Source organism: Pungitius pungitius, chromosome 13, assembly GCF_949316345.1.
Source record: "Pungitius pungitius chromosome 13, fPunPun2.1, whole genome shotgun sequence".
Classification (NCBI taxonomy): Eukaryota; Metazoa; Chordata; class Actinopteri; order Perciformes; family Gasterosteidae; genus Pungitius; species Pungitius pungitius.
This window is the reverse complement of record NC_084912.1, coordinates 15,534,246-15,557,672: the sequence shown is the minus strand read 5'-3', so window position 1 is coordinate 15,557,672 and position 23,427 is coordinate 15,534,246. Positions and strand designations below refer to the sequence as shown.

At 46.2% G+C, this 23,427-nt stretch overlaps 3 protein-coding genes across 14 annotated transcripts in view; 1 reads left to right on the top strand and 2 right to left on the bottom strand.

The window, feature by feature from the left end:
* The first annotated feature begins 3,804 nt into the window (after positions 1-3,804).
* Positions 3,805-4,416, top strand: neurog3 (neurogenin 3). The gene has a single exon (XM_062566720.1). The coding sequence runs from the start codon at positions 3,805-3,807 to the stop codon at positions 4,414-4,416; it is 612 nt and encodes a 203-aa protein (XP_062422704.1).
* A 276-nt stretch (positions 4,417-4,692) lies between these two features.
* pdlim1 (PDZ and LIM domain 1 (elfin)) lies at positions 4,693-10,027 on the bottom strand. Its single transcript, XM_037466337.2, has 7 exons — positions 9,790-10,027; positions 8,705-8,856; positions 8,380-8,464; positions 7,106-7,290; positions 6,036-6,184; positions 5,823-5,940; positions 4,693-5,330 (listed from the first exon to the last, which is right to left on the bottom strand). The coding sequence occupies exons 1-7, from the start codon at positions 9,880-9,882 to the stop codon at positions 5,144-5,146; spliced, it is 969 nt and encodes a 322-aa protein (XP_037322234.2). The 5' UTR covers positions 9,883-10,027; the 3' UTR covers positions 4,693-5,143.
* A 1,787-nt stretch (positions 10,028-11,814) lies between these two features.
* The window catches only part of LOC119214646 (sorbin and SH3 domain-containing protein 1), a 35,262-nt gene continuing 23,649 nt past the window's right edge, over positions 11,815-23,427 (bottom strand). For 7 of the 12 annotated variants that reach the window (XM_062566687.1, XM_062566686.1, XM_062566692.1 and 4 more), the window contains 12 exons: positions 21,594-23,009; positions 20,347-20,411; positions 20,021-20,191; positions 19,183-19,229; positions 18,772-18,886; positions 18,538-18,663; positions 18,208-18,402; positions 17,476-17,997; positions 16,727-16,822; positions 15,178-15,365; positions 14,949-15,055; positions 11,815-14,619 (listed from right to left, as the gene is read on the bottom strand). In XM_062566687.1, the coding sequence (XP_062422671.1) occupies positions 14,552-14,619; positions 14,949-15,055; positions 15,178-15,365; positions 16,727-16,822; positions 17,476-17,997; positions 18,208-18,402; positions 18,538-18,663; positions 18,772-18,886; positions 19,183-19,229; positions 20,021-20,191; positions 20,347-20,411; positions 21,594-23,009 (3,116 nt within the window). In that variant the 3' untranslated portion in view covers positions 11,815-14,551. The remainder of the gene's footprint in view (positions 14,620-14,948; positions 15,056-15,177; positions 15,366-16,726; positions 16,823-17,475; positions 17,998-18,207; positions 18,403-18,537; positions 18,664-18,771; positions 18,887-19,182; positions 19,230-20,020; positions 20,192-20,346; positions 20,412-21,593; positions 23,010-23,427) is intronic. The other 5 variants (XM_062566693.1, XM_062566694.1, XM_037466520.2 and 2 more) reach the window with 5 other exon arrangements.

The window sequence follows — 23,427 nt, the reverse complement described above, 5'->3', positions numbered from 1 at the left end:
TCAAACAGCTGAACTGACCGATGTGGAATACAAATGTGTGCAACTATGTGGGGCTGTTCCCCTTTATTCTACTTGCAGTTTCCACGCTTACGACACTACGTGAAGGCATCGGTTGGTCTCGCTTGTATAATGACATGAATTTTCTCTCTTTAGGAGTGAAAACAGAGCCTCCAGGCAGCGGAGTTCCGCCACTGCAACAACAACAACAACAACAACAACAACCCCTAACAGCTATCACATGAGGACACGTGCAGCAGAACAAACCTCTTCACTAGTTTAGATACTTTCCGTCATTTAGAGGCAAATGTTTTTTTTTATGTGTATTTCAATGGATGAGCAAGAAGTGAAAGCATAAAGATAACAACAAAGGTATCCTTGTACTACTCCAACAATGATTCTTGATGAAGATGATTGTCCTTTAATGTTGGTCGAGATGGCCGAAGTCCACGGTTAACGTGTCCTGGACCCATTTTAAAAAGTAACAAATGAAAGACTTTAAAGCTGATTATATTTAGTGCGGGTACAATTGTTGTATCAAATTTTGCCTTGCTTGAGAAATGCATTCGTCTGTTGTTTTCAATCAATATTATCAATATTTATGTTGTAAGAAAGAAATACGCTCCATTCAGTATTATAAACCGCAAGAAATTACAAAAGAAGAACAATTCTTATTTTATTGAATATTAAATCGATGACTATTTTGTTCATAAAAACAAAAGTAATTTTAAGGTAACATGTATTCTGGGGATTTGGTCCATTTGCAGAAAATGCATCTTTGTTCTTTTTGTCCACGAAGACTCGCTGAAAAACAACAGCAACCTATCAGAGGAAAGAAAAAACCTTTTGCATAGCTTAAGAGGTGAAAGAGGGCGACTTGCTGCCGCAGCCTGCTTCACGTCTTTTCTAAAAGACAAACTGTGTCCATAGGACAGCTATTCCGCTGTAATTGGTGTACACTGTCTTCTAAAGCTGAGGTAAGAGGTACAATGCTTTGCCCGTGAAAGGGAACTCCAAAGCACATTAAAAGTGAATCACTTCTTGTGTAAAGTGTGTTCGGGGTCATTCTGGTCACGATGCGCGCACCTCTCCAAAAGCGCACACGTCTCCAAAGACGCACTCCATACTTTCTAAAAGGCAGTCACATTGTTGAGGGGTTTCACAAGAGGTGTACATATGGCATCCGGGTTGCAATTAAATGTTTTTAAGATGTTTTTTCTATCTTGAAGAAGTTTCCTTCTTCTTTTTTTCCCACCCGGCAGCTCTTTGCCAGGAAAAAAGAAGAGGAAGGGGGGCACATTGAAAGGCTTCGCTGCTGGTTCGCGATGGCAACAATCTGGTCAGCGAGTTGTTGGACTTTGATTGCCCCCTCAAAACGTCCTTCAAACAAAAAGCTGAAGACGAAAATAAAGCCCCACCTGGTACCTCTGTTTGCTAAAATAATAATAAATAGATTTCGTTTAATAAATAATGAAAGAGACTGTAAAGTGAAGCAGTTGGGGAACTATTAATCAGCAGCATCGGGCAGGTATCACCTGCTCCGGAGCTTGCTCAGTTTATTGTTAAATATTGTTAAATCAGTTTTCGTACCAAGTCTACTCCGATATCTGCTATTTCCACAGCAACTGGGCGCTTATGTTTGCCTTCACTTTGCATAACAAGCAGGACACTATACGGCACACTGATAAAAAGAGAGACTGACAACTTCAAACCTCACACCTGTCCATGGTATCCGAAAATGGATTGGCATCAATGGATATTTGTAAAGTGGTATTATTCAGTTTACTTTAGACTTTCGTGCCTTTTATAACAGCAAGGCACAATCTCATATCTCACCGGTGTATTTGTCCAGTTTATTGAAAGCATATGGTTATCAGATTGTTTCCAAAATACATATTTAGACAAAGTTAAGGAGAGCTATTTTTTTAAATCCCTTTGTTGGCAATTGTAAATCCTGGTTGAGCTCTGCCACACTCCCCCTCTCTCCTCCTCACCCCCCACTCCCCACCAGGGCTGAAACGTGTCGTGTGTTTGACACATTTTACTTATATTTTACTCTCCAAAAGTAGAGTTAATCTAATGCGCCACCGAGTTGTGGCGATAATGGATATGTTTTGGAGATGTCATAGCGCACACGTGTAGGCTCCCATTACCGAAGAAATCGGGCTTTTATTCTTGTCACACAAGACAGGACCCTTTGTCCTATCAGTTCACACAAAAGATTTCTCCCTCTCGAGTACTCTACTTTAGGTGGTCCCATGCGTAATTGTCCATGTCCAACTACCGGAGCTTTGCGCTCTAAATCTTTGACCAAATGTTTGTATACATTTTATATATTGCATGTGTCAGTTCTTTCGATTCTGATGATTTTGTCTGAGCAAAAACTGGAATAAGTGACTCCTTAAAATATATTTTAGCAACAGTCACGCAAGGACCAACTTACGAGCAGCTTAAAACTATTTGATCCCAGGTCATGTGATATGCGCACAACCAAAAATACGCAACAGTATATTTACTACTAAGCATTTTATTTGGAATAAACTGTGGAGCTTCTGTTGTTTCTACCTCAGTTTTAAGTGCAGTGGTGCATATGACGTACATTTTAGAAGAAGTTAATTCTTCCCAACATCCATATGTACCAATATTTCGAGTGCGTAAAATGTCGCATTGCAGGTATCCTTAATGATAGATGTGTGTTACACTTACAAATGCAAATGTACAGGTCGTAGTTAAATATTTCGTTCTGGAGAGAAATATAGTGATGTGTTAAATATTTCTCCAAAGCCTTTGTGCGCAAGATTCCAGAACCAGTTCCGTTGGTTACCCTTCCGGCGTCTGTTTATTAACACGGAGACGTTGTTACTGCACGCAATGTGCCCAGCAGTGACGGGCATGAGAGGTTCCAGATCAACACTTACCATCCACATTCGTGTACCAGGTCATTCAGTATTCTATGCGTAAAAATAAGGTTTATAAACCTCGTGTCGGGGTAATTCCACCCGGACGTTCAGCACGTATTGCTCTGTGGGAATATTTTATAAGAAACAGTGAACATTTTACTTTCAGATTATCAAAGAAGCATCTTAAGACCTGCACTGATCCTAATTGCTCATTTTAAAAGCAGATGTTTGGGGAAAGCTAAGAAAAAGTACAAGGTTAGTTCTTAAAAATATAATTTGGCTACTTTCATCCTGGTTACCTACATATGTTAATGCACCACACAAATAACAAAGATCACACAAAGAAATGGAGTAGTAAGAAGACCTCTGAGAGGGGGAGAGGGTGAAGGACGCGCTGCCTGGAAGCTGATTGGCCCTTTGACAGGCGCTGTTGATTCAGGCGTCCACCGGGCAAAAAGATAAGATAAAGGCCATATAAAGTCGCAGGGATGCGCACCCATCCCTCACTGTCAGCTGCACATACAGCGCCCGCTGCCTCCAGCTCCAAGAGAGGATTAACAAGGACGACTGGCTGTCTCCGTATCCAAGCATCACCTGTCAGGTAAGGGCAAATATGGCCATCCCATGGGATATATTTGGACTTTTAAAGATAGATTGTCTTGATGTCCAGTTGCTTGTTAAACAACTTTGAGATAACAAATGCCGTTTTTTGTGTTTAAGAGTGAAATCCCTTCATAACATGACGCTCATCGAAAAAGAGTCGACTAAAACGCTTTCAAAAGTTTGGTTTGAAAAAAACTGGGAAAACGGTTAATTGTAAACTCAAGAGTGTTTGGCCAAATGATATTTCATCTGTTTGTGGCTATGCATCAGCAATTTGATTTCAATTCGGTTCCCATCGCACAGGATGTCTCCTAAAGTGCCGTGCGCTCCGAATGACCCGCGCGCATCCAGCGATGCGGTGACGCTCTGCGGGTGCGCTCCTCCCGGTCGAAGCCGCGCGAGCGAGGCCGGGGACACCGCTGAACACGTGCCACGAAAGCTCCTGGACACCTCCTCAATGATGGACATCGGGCCCAAGAGCAGACAGCGGGGCAGGCGCAGAATGAAGGCCAACGACCGAGAGCGCTCGAGGATGCACAACCTGAACTCCGCGCTGGAGGCGCTGCGGACGGTCCTTCCGGCGCTGCCGCAGGACGCCAAGATGACCAAGATCGAGACGCTGCGCTTCGCCCACAACTACATCTGGGCTCTGAGCGAGACTCTGCGCATGGCCGAACAGCACGCGCACGCGCCGCAGTACCTGCCGTCGCAGGGCTCCGCTGCCGTGCGGGACACGGTGTCACCCGCCGGGGCCACGCGCGCTCCGTCAGCCGCGTGTGACTCGACGGACTGTTACATGTTCGCTCGTCACAGGAGTAAGATGTTCTCGAGAGAGGCCTCCGGGGTCATCCCCGTGACCTTTTATCTCAAGTCCGTCCGCGGGGAACATGACCCCCAAAACACGTGGTGCTTTTAACTTTTTAGGAGTTTTTAGGAGGGAAAGAAGCAGCTGCGCTGCTCTGAGGTCAGACCTTAAAATATGGTGCACTTCCAGATAGACCAGTGTTGCAGCATTTTCTACCTTCAGTGTACATTGAGTTTTTAAAAGCACTTAAACTAAATGTGATTAAAATCATTGCGAAGAGACGAAAAGTGAGTTTAAAAACACATTTCACGACCAGGTTGCACTTACTTTTTTGACAAAGCATTTCCAATCAGTACCAGCACAATCATGGAGGACGACAACCATTGGTTTAAGCTAAAAATATTTATTTTGGTAATGATATTGAAATGTTTTTTTTAGGTCTATTTAATGAATAAAACAGTAGAAAACATGTATCATGGGGTAAAAAGGTGTGGCTTTCCTTTGTTTTTACAATTCAAGAGAACACACTGAACATGTGTTCATGTGATATTTGTCTTTGTTCATCAGCTGACAAATGAAAAAAAAAAAAACTATTTAGGGAGAGAATAAATGAATGGCATCATTTCATAGTATCAAATCAATCAACTTCCTTTTGCAGATGCCAAAGTCAACGTGCAAAAAACATTTACACAGATGTGTCTTGCCTACCAATGACTGTACTGAAGCAGTATGCAAGAGAAGCCCACTTAAGGGTCTCAGGATTAGCAAGCCTTGGAAGTCGGAAAGTCCTGGATGATGTCACGGCGTCCTACAATGGCGTGCCGTCCGAGGCGGTGCTCTACTTGGGGAAGACGGTGACCACGTCGTAGCCCTCTGGCGGAGTCACTCGCTCGCGTGCGTGCTTCTCACAAAAAATCTGCTCTTCCACAAAGAAATGTCCCTTCTGTTTCAGGTTGACGTTGCAGTGCGTACAGGTGTAGCACTCGGGGTGACGGAACTTGTCCCTCAGCTTCACCACCATCCCCCTGAAGAGGAAAAGTCACAGCGACCACGTTTCATTTATCCAGACACGGGATGATGAGCCGATTCAAATTATGACACACCTTTATACGCTTACTGGACATCTCATCGCAAAAGAACAAGGCCTTTCTTTATTCTGTTATATTGAAGCTCTGTCAGTAAGTGGATGTAAACTAGAAAACATCCGTCACAACTAACTACAAAAACCCATAAGAGTGCAGTCAGCTCAAACCAAGTGAAAAATGGATAAAACACAAGTTTGTTTGTGACAGCAGCAAAGAGACCTCGCCCTCGGGCTTTACTAAATTCAGCCACAAGGTGGAGACAAAGTCTGACAAACACTCTTTCGCACTTTGTGGTGCATCACGATATTCTGTCCCAATGTGGAAGGTGATCAGTGAATCAGGGCAGATACTTTGTTCAGATGAAGCAATGCATGACTTTTAGACTTCAGTGCTGCGAAATGACACATGTGACCCTGGAAACAGAATACTTACACGATCCCCGAACCACATTTGTCACAGGTGGGCAACTTCTCCGTGTTCCCTACAGATGATCCCACCTTTGTGGCGGGCGGTTTCACACTCCTGAACCCCGACGGCTTATCAGGGTCACCTACGCGCACAGACACAAACATCTCAACATACGTCACATTCCAGTCAGCTCTAATCTGACCTCAAGTGGTACATTGTAAATGGAGGACCCCGTACCCGTCTCCAGGATCTCCTGCAGCACTTTGAATGAAGCGGACTGCCGCGGCGGCTCGACAGACTCCTGGTTCTCCTGCAGCATCTTGTAAACCTCAGAGTCTGCTGCGACGGGCGGACGCTTGCCCGACTGAGAAAGATCTGATGGAGCTCTACGAAGGAAGTGGGTTCATCACAATATGTCTGCAGGGGGCCAACACATCCTCAGGAAACACATAGCAACCACCTTTTGTGGTACACGGCTGGAGAAGTCAAACAAATTGTATGACCATTGCTCTCCTAAGAATTGTTTATTTTCACAGTTGTACTTTTAAGTACTACCTTTATTTGCTGATAGCCGAGTAAATACCTCATCTCTTCCACATTACTGGTACTTGTAAAGGCATGAATCACCAAGCAGTTGGGGACAAGACCTCCTTGCATCTTGATGCCTGCTGAGCAAACTGATGCAAAGGACTTTGGCACTGGTGGATCTGCTGCTAGATTAAACTGTCTAATCAGCGCAAAGCGACAGGCTTCCTACGACGTGGAACCAAGCCATCGAACACAGAGGGAGACTTTACTCCTTTAAACATTTACACACAGCTGCTTCATCAATGCTCTCAGTGTGGAGCAGTAGGTACAGCTAGGTAGTGTCAATGTTAAAAATAAGTGGTTGCGTCACGGTAGATAAATCTGTTGCTAAAAGCATGTCGTTAGACCTTGACCTGTTATGTGGAAGTGAAGTTATGTTGTCACAGCGAAGGAACCGTACTTAACAGCTAGGAAAGCACCATTTAGCAGTTGATACCAAAACATACAAAAAAGATGCGTGCGATTCAAAAGCAAACATATTGTTGTTATAATGAGGCAGTGACTCAAAAGGTAGATTCATTTAGTCCCTGAACTTCTCTGCAGTACCACTACAGCCCCCAGAGCGCAACTCCCACACTGACTGACATCTATAACACTCAAGCAATGACGTTGCATTGTGGGTGGAGGCTTTTCTTTTTGCTTTAGTCTCTGTCTCAACATTAACAGCGCCCCTGCCCCTCCCTTGGGATGCGGCCTGCTGTAGCGTGGTGTCACTTTACTTGTTGTGGGGCTCGTTGGCAGCGGCGAGGGTTTGGACTTCGTCCACGGCCGAGTTGAAGTCCTTGATGTTGTCTGAGGAGTACAGAGCGGAGGGGCTGTTGTACTGGTTGGTCACCACCTTGGAGCCGAACCCAGCGAACGGCAGAGCGCTCCTGTTGTGGGTGGAGCCGATGTGCCTCACCTCCTGCAGAGAGATCGTACCGGCAGGTCTTTTAGGGAGTGGCCAGGCGTGAAGGCAGTGAAAGGAAAGGAGATGTGAAATAACTTGCACGCCATCTGAAACATGCAACACACGTTGTGAAACCTCGGTGCAATGGTGGTCACAATTCTTGACGCCTTCAGATGAACGGGATTTTAATTTGAAAAACCATGAGCCTGCAGATGTTAAAAACTGCTGATAATTATTCTGACAGTTAATAATCTCACTCACTCTCTGAAAACACCCAACTTTTGGTGATAAATATTGATTCAATAATAAGTAAAATATTGTTCAACTGAAAACGTCTCATTTGCTTCTCTAATTGCTCCTAGTTTGAGTCAAAGCCACACAAGAATCAGCAGGATACTGCACGACTGTGGATTCTGACTTAATTGCAGCACATTATGGCCCTGGCATGCCACAGAAATACAACCGAATCCAGCTCATGCATCAGTGAGAGCACGGAAATGCCTCCAAATATAGCTCATGCTTCAAGCGTATGACAATTAAATCCAAGAAATACCGCGCAAATGTCTGGTAGCAAATAAACACTCAAAGAATGTTGCATCACTCGCACGGAAAAGGCCAAAAAGTACAGAGCGGAAGGCTCAAAGTAATAAAACAGTGACCACACATTAAAGTGAAAATCCAGAAGTGCTGTTGGAAAGTGTGCCATTGTGTGTCTGAGTGTGTGTGTAAGAGAAAAATGCACAACATTCTGTGAAGCGCACACACAGACCCGGGACACCGTTTCCTACATGAATTCACACTGGCCGCAACTTTCCAGTCAGCAGGCAGGAACTGAAGCTTGCGTCAGAGTTTGGCTGATAAACTACCGTCTCCTAGGAAACTTCCTGTTGGGTAGTAAACAATGACTTCATCGTTGGCAGCGTGAAGAATGAGAGAATAAAAAAAATAAAAAAACGTAAAAGCTCAACCCAAGGCTTTATGGGTGCAGACTGTGCAGCTACCTGGAAGGAGTCCACTCTCACAGCTAAAAAAAGAGAGGTGAGGTCATTTTTTAAAAAGCTCCACCCCCTGTGGTGTTTAGATAACACACACACACACACACACCTTAGGCTCCGATGCAAGATTCATCTTGTACGGATGTGTCCTCCCTTCCTCGGACGAAAGCGGGGACCACATTTTGCTTTCTGACCTGCGGAGCAGAGGGAGGACCAGAAGCCTTTGTGAATATTATTGAACAGTGCTGAAAATAGTACTTAAAAAAAGACAACAACTTGATGTCAGCACAAAAGGAAGTCATGTCCTTTAAGCCATGAATAAACACCCCCCCCCCAACAACTGGAGCAGATTCCAGCTGTCTCGTATTACTCAGCCGTCTCCGGGCTGCAGGCTATGCGGGTCAGACGATCTGTAGATGTGTGCTACAGCCTACCTGTCTACAGAGAGCACCATCTCCTCTATGCACCCCTTGATCTTGTTCTGCGCCTCCAAATGAGTCATGCCCTCCGTCGGCTCTCCGTCGATGGCCAAGATCATGTCCCCGATGCACAGGTTGGCCTGAGCGGCTTTACTCGCTGGGGTCACCTGCGGCACAAGAAAGACACTTTAAATGGAGTTTTGAAAGCATGTTTATCCAGCACAATGCAAACAACGTGAATCAGGGCTACATGGAAAACACGCCATTGGTATAGTCAGATATAACTTCATGTCTGAGAGGAGCTTAACGCTCCTGCGGTGTTGTTTTAACTCTGACCTTCAACACAGGTCAGTATTTACAGTAAACACGGGGTGAGGTGGGGCACTCACTCTGGAGGATAACGGCTTGGTGGCAGACAGAGAATCTGTGCAAGACCGATAACTGTTTTAACATAACATTTATAGGACTGCCGCCACGCAGTGGTACACAAAGTACACAGTGGAGGGTCATATTTTAATGCATTACAGAGTTAACACGAGCGTGATGCCGAAAAAAGCTTTGCAGTTCTGTTTGGCCCCACCGGGCCGCCGTAGAGTAACAGAACGCGCTGCAAATGCTGCCAGGTGATTGGAGCAGGGACACAAGGATAGTTCAGAATACATGAAAAAGCCGCCCATATATGTATATATTTAAATTTGAAGTTAGGACTATAAGACATTAGATGTTGCAGCCGAGGTAAATAATTAACTCTGCAAACATGAGGAAATACTGGGATACTCCGAAGTTTTCTTTTATCGTCAAACGTAACGTTAAGTTTACAGTAAGACAAGACGTTAAAACGTCACCAAATAAAGCGCAATGTCGAGCTTCAAATTGACATCGTTAAATGGAAAAAGGTCGCATTAGTATTAATAAAAACATTCAATATTCTTGTCAGTGGCTGAAAGTAACGTAACTACACAAACACTGTAACAAAGTTCGATCGGTTAACGTTGAACTAGGTTAAACTAACGTAAAGTTAACGTAGAGTTAACTAGCAGAAAGCCTCGCGGGCACCAGGTGCGGTCACACTGATGCGGCCGCGCACGCGAGCACCTTACCCGGGAAATAGTCAGCGGCTGCTCGAAGTCCTTTCCCCCGACCAGCCTGAACCCCCAGGGCCCGGGACCCGGCATTACAACCCGCAGAGGCATGACGGTGTTGTCTCTGAGGCAGTTGACTGGTACCGTGTTTAAGACTCTCTGTCCGACCACCGGGTCACTTCCTGCTGCATGTGACGTGTGCCGGGATCGATAGGCAGGAGTCGGCACCAGAGGAGTGGGTGGGCCTTCAGGTTACAATTGGGCGAATAGATTAAGAAGTTTCCTCGCTGATAAACGAGAGACCCAAAGATCGTTTATTGAGAAAAGGTATCACTCGGTAATATTTGTCGGGGAAGGTGACCACGCTAACAGGGGAAAAAGGGGATTTTGACGTGGACAACTAACGATGGGACCTAACCACAATCATACGATGTGTACAAAGTTTTGATTAAAAGACCAAAAACAAAATTAAAAAGCAGATAAATGATTTGCACTGGTTTGCAATTTTTTTGTCAGTCCCACAGTCCTGTTGCTGTAAATATATACAAATACAATACATTTTATTTTCATTCATGGAAGTGCATCTGAAGATAGAGCCCAATACATTTGCAATACAGTCGAATCCTGTTTTATTGGAATTTGTTAAAAACTACTGTCCCCAGCTTAGAACCATTTTGATTTGTTCTTTTCATAATTTGCATTTGGGGCACACTTTAAAGCAAACATCCTAAAACTTCTGTTGATATGAAGTGTCACTCGGGTTTCCAAGCACCAGAATCTCTTAAGAAAAGCTCTCCTTTTACTTAAGCAGAATCCATCAGTCTACATCAGTTGATCCTGGTTCTGGTTCTCCAGCAGTGTGGTGTTGTTTTTAGAGTCCAGCTGGGACCGGCAGAGCTCAGGCAGAGCTCAGAGACCCTACCTCCAGAGCACCAGCTGCAGGTCCGAGGCCCCAGCAAAGCCAGATCTGCTCTGGTTTAAATGGAGGTGATACAGCAAGATCAGTATTATATTTAGACTCGTTGAAAGTTCCTCAAAGTAACTTTAATATTTAACATTATCCATGTGTGGTATTGGAGCTGAGTGCCACAGACAGGAGAGGGAAGTGACAAAGTGAGGGACTATAATGCATTTTTGATTTCAGTCTTTTCTTGAGATTTACTGACAACAAGAACAATAACATACAACATTATGCTTATTGTGTCCTGATGGATGGATATCTCGAGACACCTACACTTTACCCATTGTTTTTGTAATGGACACTCCTCTGTGCTCACTCACACAAATCATTCCAAGTCTGCCGTGGACAGTAAAACCGGTAAGAACCCTTTCACTATTCTATCTGAATAGCGAATCACATGGTGGCTCGTCGATGCTCTTAATAGACGACCTCTGATCACCATTTTGACTGAAGCTTCCCCCTCAGCGGGACCGTCTGGAAGTCGAGCAGAGTGGTTCCTCTTCATGTCCTGCTCAGGGTGTGTTCGAGGGATGTCGGCCTGCCGGTACGTCACCGTGTTGTATGCGAGCTTACCATTTATGGTAGAGCTAAATCCCAGGATGTGGAATGTGCCGCTCCCAAAGCTTGAATTCCAGCCAGAGGATCTGTGCTGGAAGCAGAGGAGGTAAAAGCTCCTGGTAGACTGACCCCATGAAACATGTCATCTATGGTGGAACCTTCATGGATCCTCAGCAGGCCTTGGGCCCCTTGAAGTGAAGTTTCAGATCAAGTCAAGAGAAAAACGCATCTGTTCCTGATTGTTAAAGGCTGTACAAACAAATTTGTTCACCCAAATATTTATATAAACCTAAGTGATCCTCTTTAACGCTTGAAAAAAAGATCCTCATTCAGTTCAGAAACCCAGAGACCAACGGCACATGTGCATGCACTCATGATTTTGTGGCGACTGAGAATGAGCCCTTAAGAAAGTTTATGTAGCTATTAGCTCATAAAACACCAACATTCACACGGCAAATGGGCTCACAGCTCAAACTCAGCTGCCATTCAGGCTGTTGCTAGAAGTAGAATCGCTAAACACACCAAATGGTTCAAACGGTTTATTAAATATTGCATAATACCGAAGTCACAGCAGTGTATAGTATCTTTATTTTAATATTATCAATGTAACAGCACTGCAAATTGAAGCAAACAAACAAACAAACATGTTGCAGGTTGTGTGTCTCGTCAAGCGACTCCTTTCTCATGATTGTTAAATCATTATGTTAAAGCATTGAGTCACACTTTTGCACAATAACTGACACATGTTCTCCCATCATAGAGATTATGAATAATGGTTACATTAAATATGTCACGGGTACACGATAATGATCGCAGTCCCCCCCCCTCCCCTCCCACCCCAAAAAAAGAAAACTAAATGAAAATGAGGCACAATTTTGCATCTAACATAAGGCATTATGATCGTCACAAATGGCAGCGTAATGTTCATATGCTTCAAACTCCCTGTGCTCAGTAACGCTCCGCTCTGTGCTTTGCCACAAAGATCCTTCAGGTAAATAAAGCGCTGCGAGTGACGGACGTCCCGCCACTCGCAGTCTATTTCTTATTTTACATATTTACAATCCTTCTTGTGGCTCGCTGTAGTCTGCATGTTCATTCAAGGTGAAAACACTGACACGTGTTTTTGTTTTTTTACACATTGCTGGTGCGTCGCACCGCATTCATACATTCGTACATTCATAGTTCCTGTGGTGTATGCACAATATCACAGGAACAATATGGGTTGAGTCGTGTCGATTGTGTTTATTTGTCCACCGTGTGGTGTGTGCGAGGTGGAGCAAATCTTTTGTTCTGTCAGGGAAACACATCAGTGTTGGACGAGCCTTCAGGTCCAACCGACATGCCAGGCGGAGCAAAACATAATCTTAGCCAGCAGTGGAGGGGAAAACGTGCTTTTGTGGTGTAACAAACACCTGAATATCATATCAGTGCTACACAGGCAAACCCATAATATGGCGTGCTATCTTGAAACATTCCTTATCAGATATGTTGGCAAAAAGAAGGCAGTCAGAAGGGAAAGTCAGAAAAAAAGATGAAACACTGCTACTGATTTTTGTTGCAAGAATGCATTTAGTTAGTTATTAAACTTCATACATGACTTATGTGGCAGCCACTTACAGCTTCAAACCACAAATGTTTATCATCACTGCACGGCTGTAGCAAACACATTGAGAAGACAAAGTTACAGAAAATGTACACTGCTAGTAGTAAGTCTTTCTTCTAATACTTGACGTTGTGTTACTGATTCTGTGCACTCATAAAGAGTCCTGCTAACAGGTAGGCCCGATGATGGTCTGGCACCATTTGATTAGAAATGTGTGGATTGGGGCAAAGGATCCGGCTACGTGGAGGATCAGATAGTCACACTAGTGCACCTGGAATAAACGTTACTTCCCCAGTGATTTCCCCACACACAGCCAGTCCGAGCAGGTCGCAACAAGCAGCGAGAGCTACTCCGTCCTAAGACGAGCCCTGCAAAGGATTGATGAGCACAGTGCGCCGGTTGATGACAGCGAGGAATCTGATGAAGATGCCGAGAACAAACTATAGCGATCGTCTTTGGACCCGTGTGCGCGGAGGGGCGTCTCTGTTACAGGATCTGACGGAGCTCGGTGAGAGGGCTTCCGATAATAAAAGATAATTCAAAGCGATCTTCCGTAGGGAGCGATTAAGGCTCAAAGAGCAGACTGTCATCGCTACTAATGCTTTAAGCTAAAGGCGGCGAAATGTTGAGGCGATGGCCGGTCGTGTTTCAAGCTCCGATTTGATCTGTCAACCTTTGTGCACGTTGTGCTCATGCTTCTCATTTCTATCATTCCACGTAGCTTATAACCCAAATTGTCGACATTACATATGAAAATATGGAGCCATATTTGTAAGGCCTCTTAAAAGTTTTCTGTACACATTTACACAAAAAGACATAGAATATTGTCAGTAGGGGCATGATTAAAATCTCAATATGCTATTAAAAATGATGATTATATTCTGAGACACCGTGTTGGCTTCACTTTAAACATGAAATATCTTTTTTTTGTGATTAATCTATTAAAATCTTGTTATGTTATATCTCTCAAAGACCAAACAGGAAGGTAAGTGCAAGGCGTCTAGCGCGAGCTACTAAGCGGAAGAGGCACAAAAATCCAGCAAGATAGAGGATGTGCGCTACATGACCAAAGACGGAAGGAACGGACCGCCACATTCACTTTAACGTCTGTTAACACTGAAGGTTTTCCCTTGGTTTGCTTCGCACTTCGCTAATCGTGATGAACCCCTCTGGTCCTGAAAGGTAGCTCGCGCCAAACAGCTCCAACCACACATCTCGTTAAAAAACCCCGCTGTGAATCCTCCCAGGTCCCGTTCAGGTAAAAATAACCACTCGTTAACCCGCACAGCGCTCTGCTGCCCGCCTCCCCACTGAGGTGCTACGTAAACACTTATGTACTCTAGAAGACATGGACAGGATGGAAGCTATCATCTGCACAATAGACGCTACTTTGAGTTAGGTTGTCACAGAGGAATTCCTCACGTGGAGACAGACCGGATTCTGTCAAGGAGAGTGTGTGAAGCGTTGTCAAGGTGTTGGGCGTGCTGAGGTTTGGGCAGCGAGCGGTCTCTGTATTCGCCTCCCTCGTGCAGTTTGACATACCTCAGGACCAACCAAACACTTTCCCAGACAAAAGGACTACGCTACCCAACAGCCATGCAAGATAGTAGTGACTTCCCAAGCTTGACAGGCGACCATGTGTTACAGCCAGATTAACGTTACAGTTTGGCCTCCTTCACGTAATTCCCGGGGAACGTCCCAAACTGTTTTGTCCTCTTTGAGGTTCCTGTAGATAAAAGACAGAAAAGAGGATCATGTAACCAAGGAGTCTTTCCCAGATTAAAGGATAAAACCACATTGACTTGAATGCAAAAACACCACATTTGAGCTATATTCAAAACGATGTGCAAGTAGTGTGCATGTTACACTCAATCCTCCACTATCATGCTTTAGAAACCAGAAGGATGTGAAAATGAGTCTACTTCTGCCCTAAGCCTGCACATTACGCGTACAGTCCTCTACTGTCACTCCACAGCGACCCTGTGAGGATTAATGGGACACAGGCAGTGTGACTGCATCCCAGAGGAATGATCCCCGGGGGCCGCAGGCACATACCGACAAACCAGCCGTCATCGCACTTCTCCATGACACTGACGAGATCGCCCTCCTGCAGCTCCAGCTCGTCCTCGTTCTGCGGCGCGTAACTGTAAAGCGCCTGGAAACTGGAGAGAGAAATAGACCGGTTCACAAGACACACAATTCGGAACCGCTAATGAAAGAATGAAAGCCTCCCCAAGAAAAAGAAACATGGTGTGAAGGAGAAAAAGAAAGTGATTTTACTCACATTCCAGCGTTGAGACGGTTTGGCTCTGGGCTGCTGCTGTGGGACTGGGGTTGCTGGGAAATGATGAGAGAGTGTTTACTGGGCTGGGGGTGCATTCTATGGACAGAGTCACGAGGGTGGTGGGACAGGGTGCTGCAGTACCTCACCGAGGTCTCAGCTATATTCAAGATCTCATTACACACTGCCTCCTAGGAGTAGTGGGAGTGGGTGAAGTCGTCAGAGAAAGACAGAACAGTGGCCCCACCGAGAGTCCCGGAAGAGGCCGGGGTGAAGAGGTGAGGAGTTAGAGAGGGAGGGGGTCGGGTGGTGAGGGAAGGGCGCGAAGGGCGAGACAGGAAGGTCGGTCCAGTAAGTAGCAAGGCAGGAAAGGAAGTGATCCATTAAGAGCCAGGTGAAAAAGCAGAGGAGTCGTTGGTGGAGACCAGGACGAGAGGCATGAAAAGGCAAGGCACCAGAGTGAGAGCATGTAGACAGGAAACATGAGGTATTAGTTCACTTTCTAACAGGGCACGGTACAGGATGATCATGCAGTCTTTAAGGGAAGCTGACTGACCCAAATACATAGCTCGGTTTTATGGCTAAATATACTTGTGTGTTCCCTTATTTGTTTTCTTGCTGAGGGTTAGACGACAAGATGGATCCCACTCACATATCCGTCCATTCAGTGTGAGGCTGAAGCCAGCAGCAGAATAGCTTAGCTTAGCATAGATACAAAAACAAGGGGAAACGGTGTAACACAAAAACAGTCTGCAGTTTAAGGGAGTTCTATGTGATGTTTTTTCTTGGAGAGGGGCAGGGCCTTCCTGTGTTTCTGAACAACTTTCTCACTAGATGTCACTTCTTTGGCAATGCTCCTCTTCCTCTGAGGTTAGTTTGCTTCAGGTTACATGTTGTTTTATTTAATATAGGTTCATTTTCCTCCCCCTCTTTACTCCTGCTTATCGACCTGGTTTAACCACTCATTTGACATTTTTAGAGAATGAGTTTCAAACATCCTCATCCTTCCCTTTACAGACGGTCGTGGAATTACAAAAACCCCTCCAGTTACTTTCCCTTTCAGTCATATGGCACCTGACTCCTGACTCACAAATGGTCTTTGAACAGATTAAAACAAACAGGACCCACAGTAACACATTATATTAATTACTGAGGTCTAGTGACACCAATAGTTGAATCACATTAGCTTTAGACAAAGCCAGACTAGCCCTTTCCCCCTGTTTTGGGTCTTTATGCTAAGCTAAGCTAACTGGCTTCTACTTCCAGCTACAAACAAAGCAGGCCAACGTGACAGTGAAATTGATCTTCTACATTTTAAGCAAGACATCAAATATATGTATATTCCTAAATGTCATACTACTCCTTTAATAAAGGGAAAGTGCTGGGAAAATCTCACATTATTGGTTTGTAGCACAAATATAGAAGACGGAATGGGAGTTGAAGAGCATGTGAGTCAAATGGATCTTTGGAGGTGATTTGTTAATAAGTCAAACAGGGTCTCTGAAGGTCACCAAACAAACTCCGGTAGAGGTGAAGGAGAACTCCACCTTACCGTGAAATAGTTGACATTGTTGTTATCTTGGATGTCAAACAGCATCACAGGACTCTGGGAGCTCCGTCCATGATGGTCAGCCTCGTTCTTCACAAACTGCAACACAAAGATGTAAAATCAGGGAGGTTATACACATCAGATGAAAACTCACACAGGGCCTGCGCCACCTGCTGTGAATACCGTCATACCTCAGACCACAGTCAGGTTGCATTTCGCCTGTAGGTAAAAATTTCAACCTCGCAGCAGCTTTTGAAACACAAGCCAACACGTGAAACCTATAAATACTGACTAGTAAACACGTCACCATCTTAAATAAACTTCCAAACTCCAACGGCATCCATGTTATCACACCTCCGCATGGAACCACAACAACATGCTGAGTTTTATGAAGGGGAAGAAACTCTTACACAATAGCTCCTCTTGCATGTGAGGCGAACCACATAAGCACCAAAAAAGACAGCGAAAGACAGTGTAGAACACTTGCGTGTTAATAGCGCACACACAACAACATGCAGACTTGCAGTCCTAAGCGGTGTGACCAGTTTGAATTTAACCAGACAAAACCTAAACCAGCAGATTCATCCGTGTGGCCAAAATCAACTCTGGGTCGAATCTACCAGTTAGTGTCACTAACAAATGTCCGCTTCATAACACTTCATCACACATCGGTCTAAAGGAAGCACACCGGGGCCAGAGGCCCGTGTTCCAGTGAGCCTGGGATGCAACACGCCACACCATGCAGAAGATACCTCTGCTGGGCTATTTCGCCTGCCTCCCGGGGCTCCGTGGCCCCCGTCCCCCTCTGGGATTTCCCCCTCTGTCAACTCCTTCTCCCCCCTCAACCAGCCCTCCAGCACCGGCCCTCCACAGGGGCTCACACTGCGTGACAGGCGTGGGGAGTGAGGGCGGAGCAGGAAGTCCCCGCCCTGGGGTGGGGTGAACGTGAGGAAGGGGGTGGTTGAGGTGGGTCTCGGCGGATAAGGCGGGGGGAGAGGCGAGGCGGATGGGGAAGCCATGGGGGAGATGAAGTACGGGCTGCCGGTGAGGGGGGGCACGGGGCTTGCAGAGTAGGGCGGGGGAAGGTACTCGCCGCAGCGGTACGACACGGAGGGCAGCGGCGGCAGGGGGGGGGTGGGTGCGGTCGGGGGGCTCCCTCCTCCCACGGTCAGGGAGATCCACTCGGAGGAGATGGCGTGGACTTTGGGAGAGACGGAGCGACGGGGGGAGCGCGGGAGGGGCAGCGGGGAGGTGGTCAGACGGTTACGATATAGCTTTTAAGAGCAACAGGAAAGGGGGGAGGAGAGGGGGGGGGGTATATGGAAGCAACGAGGGGGTGAGAGAAGGAAAAGAAGGAAAAATGAGAACTGGGCAAAATTATAACAAAAGAAAAGAACAAGTTGGGTGTCAACGTGAACGTTGACATGTGAATTAGAGCGAGCAGAAGTAAGAGAGAGCCCCCCGTCAAAGTGCCCCCTCCTTACCTGAGGGGAGGCGTTGGTGCTGCGCTGCGGCGACTGGCTGACCGGGGGGTCCAGGTACTCCACCCCGTTTTTGACGCGGGGCCGCCGGTTCACTTCCACGTAGGTGACGGGGAAGATGCCTTGGCGGTTGGTGCCGGAGATTTTGCCCTCGTACCAGTTTTCATCGACTCTCCGAATGAGCGTGATCCTCTCCCCCTGCAGACACGAAGCATGCAGCGCAGCTCTTAGGGATGGATAAACCGTGGTTAACAGAAGGACACATGCGTAAGAAGACCCTTTAAATCTATTTTAACGCCCTCCCAAAGAAAAGGAGTAAGTCCCAGTGCGCACCTTCCTGAAGGACATCTCCACCACCGTGTCCCCGTTGAAGTTGAAGCGGGCGACGGCCTCGCCGTATTCCAGCACCTGCACCGGAGCACTCTTCTTTGGCTGGGCTTTCTCCGTTGGGGGAAGGAGCTAAAAAAGGCAAATGGAATAAGAAAACACAAGTTGAATCGCACTGGGCAGAAGAATGTTCAAGCAAAACATCTTCAAGGAATATTTCTGGACGGAGAACTTGCGCACCTCGACGTAACTTTGAGGGAAAATTCCAACTCTTCCATGATGTTCCCCTTCATACCAGTTTTGATCCACCTGTCGAATGATGTAGACAATGTCTCCCTTCTGAAACGGTAGCTCCCTAGAAAGACCCCGAAGGGATTAGTTACTCGCATCAAGAGGTAAAAAACAGTTTGACCTGTGTTCAGCATCACTTGGGTGGGATTTATTCACATTGATCTAAAAGGTAACTTGTAGATGTGTTAATATGATTCTACTAGTCCAAACAATCAGCTTCTGCGATTACATGATCTGTCAAAGGTTTTGTACCCCACCAATGAGACAAAACAAATGCTGACAAAGGCCTAAAGGTGGACTCAATTTAACAGCATAATAAAACCATCCTTGTAATAGAACCGTAATAAATGCATAACTCACTTCAGAGTTTCCGCTCTGAAGTCAAAGCGAGCCATGGCTGGAGTTCTCTGTGTCAAAAACAAAAGAGGGAAACTTATTTTATTATTTTTCATGATTCAATATTATCCATGACATTTTAACATGAAAGTTATCCAAAACAAGATATACCCATGTTTATATATATTGGCACTATTCTCCCTGGGGTTTGACATGTATGTGTATTAGTACAAGATGTGTCGAGTAGGGTTGGGTACCGAGAACTGGTACCAATACAGCACCGGTTCCTACACGCCCGGTGTACCGGACCGCCAAGTAACCACCAAGTTACTAAACTGTAAACAATTAATATATTAGATTGAAGTTAAAAAGTTAAAAGCTCTAGTTTGAAGTATTTTTATTTATTTATATTTACAGTATTGTTTAAACAGTTAATCTATTGTTCAATTTGAAGAAAAGAAAATGCCTTGGTGTTAAGAAAAATAATTGTTCTGTGCTTTTTTTAGGTTTAGGCACCGTTTAGGCACCAGTATCGTTTTAAAAGCACCGGTTTAGCACCGCTATGGTAAAAAACCCAAATCGTTAGTCGTGAGCTGTAACAGGAATATTCTGTCAGTGAGAGGAAAGCTGGGCTTGTTACTGGTTCACTCGTCCTGTGGAGCACGGCCTGGTCGCTTTGTTTACAGTCAGACACCTCAGCAAAAAAACGATGCCACGCGTAAACAGTTTGCATTGTGTTTTCCATCACCCCCCCCCCCCAATGTTTGAACCAGAGCAGACAGCCCTGCTTGTCCCGGATCACACTCACTTTCCCGTCTGGCTTCCTGCTTACAGAAGGATAAGACGCAGCCCTGCATTGTACCTCCATGCCTGATTTCCTCTTCTCCGTGTTATCTGTGATGTTGAGCAGGTCTCCGAATCGCTCGTTGGTGATGAACTGGTGGCGGGTCGGGACGATGCCTGTGTGTCGCCGGGACGCTGTGTCGGCCTCTTCCTGTTCCCGCTTCAGCCGCCGCTGCTCCTCCAACATTTTCTGCCAGGAAACCAGACATGACATGTCTCTCCTCCACTCCATTCATATGACACAGTGGTTATGTGTGATCTTCTCATTCATAACCCAGCTCTCGTGTTCTAGCTTTTTACAGTTTCATTTGTGAAAGTTTGGCTGAAATCTGAAAGGAAGTTCACCTCTTTGTCCCCTTGACGCCGTCGCAACGCCTCATCCGGGCTCTCCCCGAGAACTGGGGACGGGTCTGAAACAGAAACGGCACAGAGATTATGCTGTGAAGCCTTTTCACCGTCGACCTCCAGGCACATCCAACTGAAAGAATACTTTTCAAATAGAAGATGGTGATATTGCAGTCAACTCCTCAATTCCAAAGAATAGAATCATAGAAAGAATACAATAAATACAACCACGCATGCTTTAAATGAACACTGTAGGATCTGTAACACACACACACACACACGTCCAAAAAGCCAAATGTATTCCTGCATGCTCATAGGAATGAACAGAATGATCTGATGTGTGTTCATGAAAAAAATACATTTAAACAAATGCAGAAAAGAAAATATGGAACCTACTATATGTTTGCCAAAAGAATAAACATGAAATCATGGTTTTACTGATTGACCTATCAGCATCTAGTGTGCTCCTGAAGTTGCACCTTCTATTATATTAGCTAAAGGTTTTCATGATATAATATGTTCTCCGCGATAGATGTTTCACTCTGTTATTTGAAATAAATCAAAGCAGGGCACTTCCTATCTGGCTGAAACAAACCTTTTTATGGGGAGACAATGAAAGACGGCAGTAAATTACTCCCAAAACCCCCAAGAAGAACATTTACAGACCTGGTGAGACATCAGTCTGAGAGACGGTATGCAATGTTGTATCCATATATCCTGCTTTACCATGACACAGGGATGCTGGGATTGTAGTTTTAGGTAAGGCTCTTTTCTTTTCTTGTTTATGTCTCATTGAGGATCATGCAAAAAGACCAAAACCAAAAGTGCATCCTATACCAAAGCGACAGGATTCAGTCGATCCAGATGTAATGCTTACGCAGGCTCTAGCACTCTTGCATACCCCTCAAATCTGATGTCACCAGAAGGTATATATATATATATATACATTACCAAAAGCTGCATGAACCTCCTACAGTCACCGCAGTGTTCTGACGTGTTTGCGGGATGGTACTGTTGCACAGTGAAATGGGAGAGCACCACACAGCACACTGACACAATGAGATGGAGGCTTCCCTGTCACTTTGTAAACACACCACACAGACTACAGATGGAGGGGTGGCGGAGGCGTCGCTTTGTGGGGGAAACAGGGACACAAGGTGAAGAGAGAGTCGAGATAAATGAGTGACCACAGAGGGGAGGGGAGGGGGCGAGGGGGGTGACAGTGGTGAAGGTATGGAGATAGCCACCTCTGCAGTGAGCTGCCAGAAGCTGCAGTAGGTTCCCGTTGGCGTCCAGGCCCTGCCCGTTACTCAGGTGGTCAGTGTGGCTTTCCTCTCCGTTGCTCAGCCTCTCCAGGACCTCCAGAGAGGACAGGCGCTGCGGGATCTGAGGTCTGGGCTCGGGAGAAAAAGGGCCGGGCCTCTGGGCGCCCGCCATCACCTTCGTGGCCTGCAGGCTCCTCCGACTCTGGTGGGACTGCTGATTTTTCCGCAACCTGAAGGGAGCCGGGCCCATGAGAAAGAGGTTCCCGGGGAGCGTGGTCTTCTTCTCCAGCGGCGCCGGCCTTTCCGGTTGAGTCGAGGCCTGCTGCCTCTCGTGCCTCAGGATGGTGGTGAAGCGGGTGTAAGACGCCGGGCAGGAGCCTTTGCATTTGCTGGGTTTTAGGAGTTGATGGTTCAGGTGGTGCAGGTGGTGGTGGTGGACATGGTTGTGTTGCGGAGGCGATGATGTAAGCAGGGCAGAGGGACTGTTTGATCCACCCACATTTTGGTGGTTCAGTCCTGTGGAACTCTCACTGAAGATCAGCTCCACCTCTGCCTCTGTGTTAGAGGAGGAGTCGGTCCGGACATCGTGTCCGTCCTCTGAGGGGGGCGTGGCCTCCTCCACGGCTGGTGACGGGGCCTCCTCCCCACCGCTCCTGCCCTCGGCCTCCAACGGGGAACGGGCATCCCTCTGGGAGGGGCCAGCGGCCGCGAGTGACTCCACTGACACGGCAGCCGTAACGTGGAAGTGGGTGGGGCTGTTGGCGGTGTGCAGGGTGGGCAGGGAGGAGGAGCGGCTGGGTCCCGGGCTGGTCCGCTGGATGATCATTTCAAACTCGCTGACCCGCGACAATACGGCATCTCGTGGAATGTCGCCCCCGTTGTCCGCCTCTGACCTTTCGCCCCCGTCGGCCTGGGACCTCTCAAAGAGGGAGGCCAGGCTGCGGACGCTGCCGTTGGGGCTGCAGCCGGCCGAGCTGGGCCGCTGGATTTGATGCATGGTCCGGTACAGGCTGGAGAACTCCGATGCGCTCCTTCGGATCGCGGGGGAGACATTCCCGAGGCCGTCCGCACACTCTGAACTACAGTCCAAATGTGGGCCACTCTCCCTTTCCTTGGCTGCGGCAAAGTCCGGGTCACATGGCCCTGTGTACAGATCCTCACAGCTGTGGGCCTTCGGGTGCCTGGCAGCTTGGGCCCTGCTCTCCTGACTGTCACCACTGGGTGGCAGCAGCTTGGGTTTGAACTTAGAGGGCAGGATTTGGGGTATGCGGGCTTTGGCAGCAGAAAGAGGCTTCATATTCTTACACTGGTTACCTATTGCATTACTGGCAAGAACCGACCGACTATTTACAGAGGAGCAGGGTGAAATTATATAGCCATTCCCACCTTTATAATCCACTGGCAAGCATGCAGGACAACAGAATAAACAACATATTAGATTACAACGGTCACAGGTTCACACACACACTAAAACAGAGTCAGGCACATTTCTAAAGTACAGACCAAGTTTCATTAGAAGTGGATGAGAAGAGGAAGCAGACTGGATGCATTGTGCATCAAGTAATATATGACTTTATACTAACAGCGTGAAGAATAATGCTTTGCAAGAATGGAACAAGCGGATATTCACTGTCTGAGATTCTTACATTAGCAATATTATTGTTAACAGAAAAAGTGAAACATAAAGTATTAAGACAGCAATATGAGATGTTATGTGATGTTAGAGGTCATATAGGAATTCTTAACACTGACTGCAGTATCAGTGCATTTAAAAAGAAAATAATAATAATACAATTCTTATTATTTTCACATATCT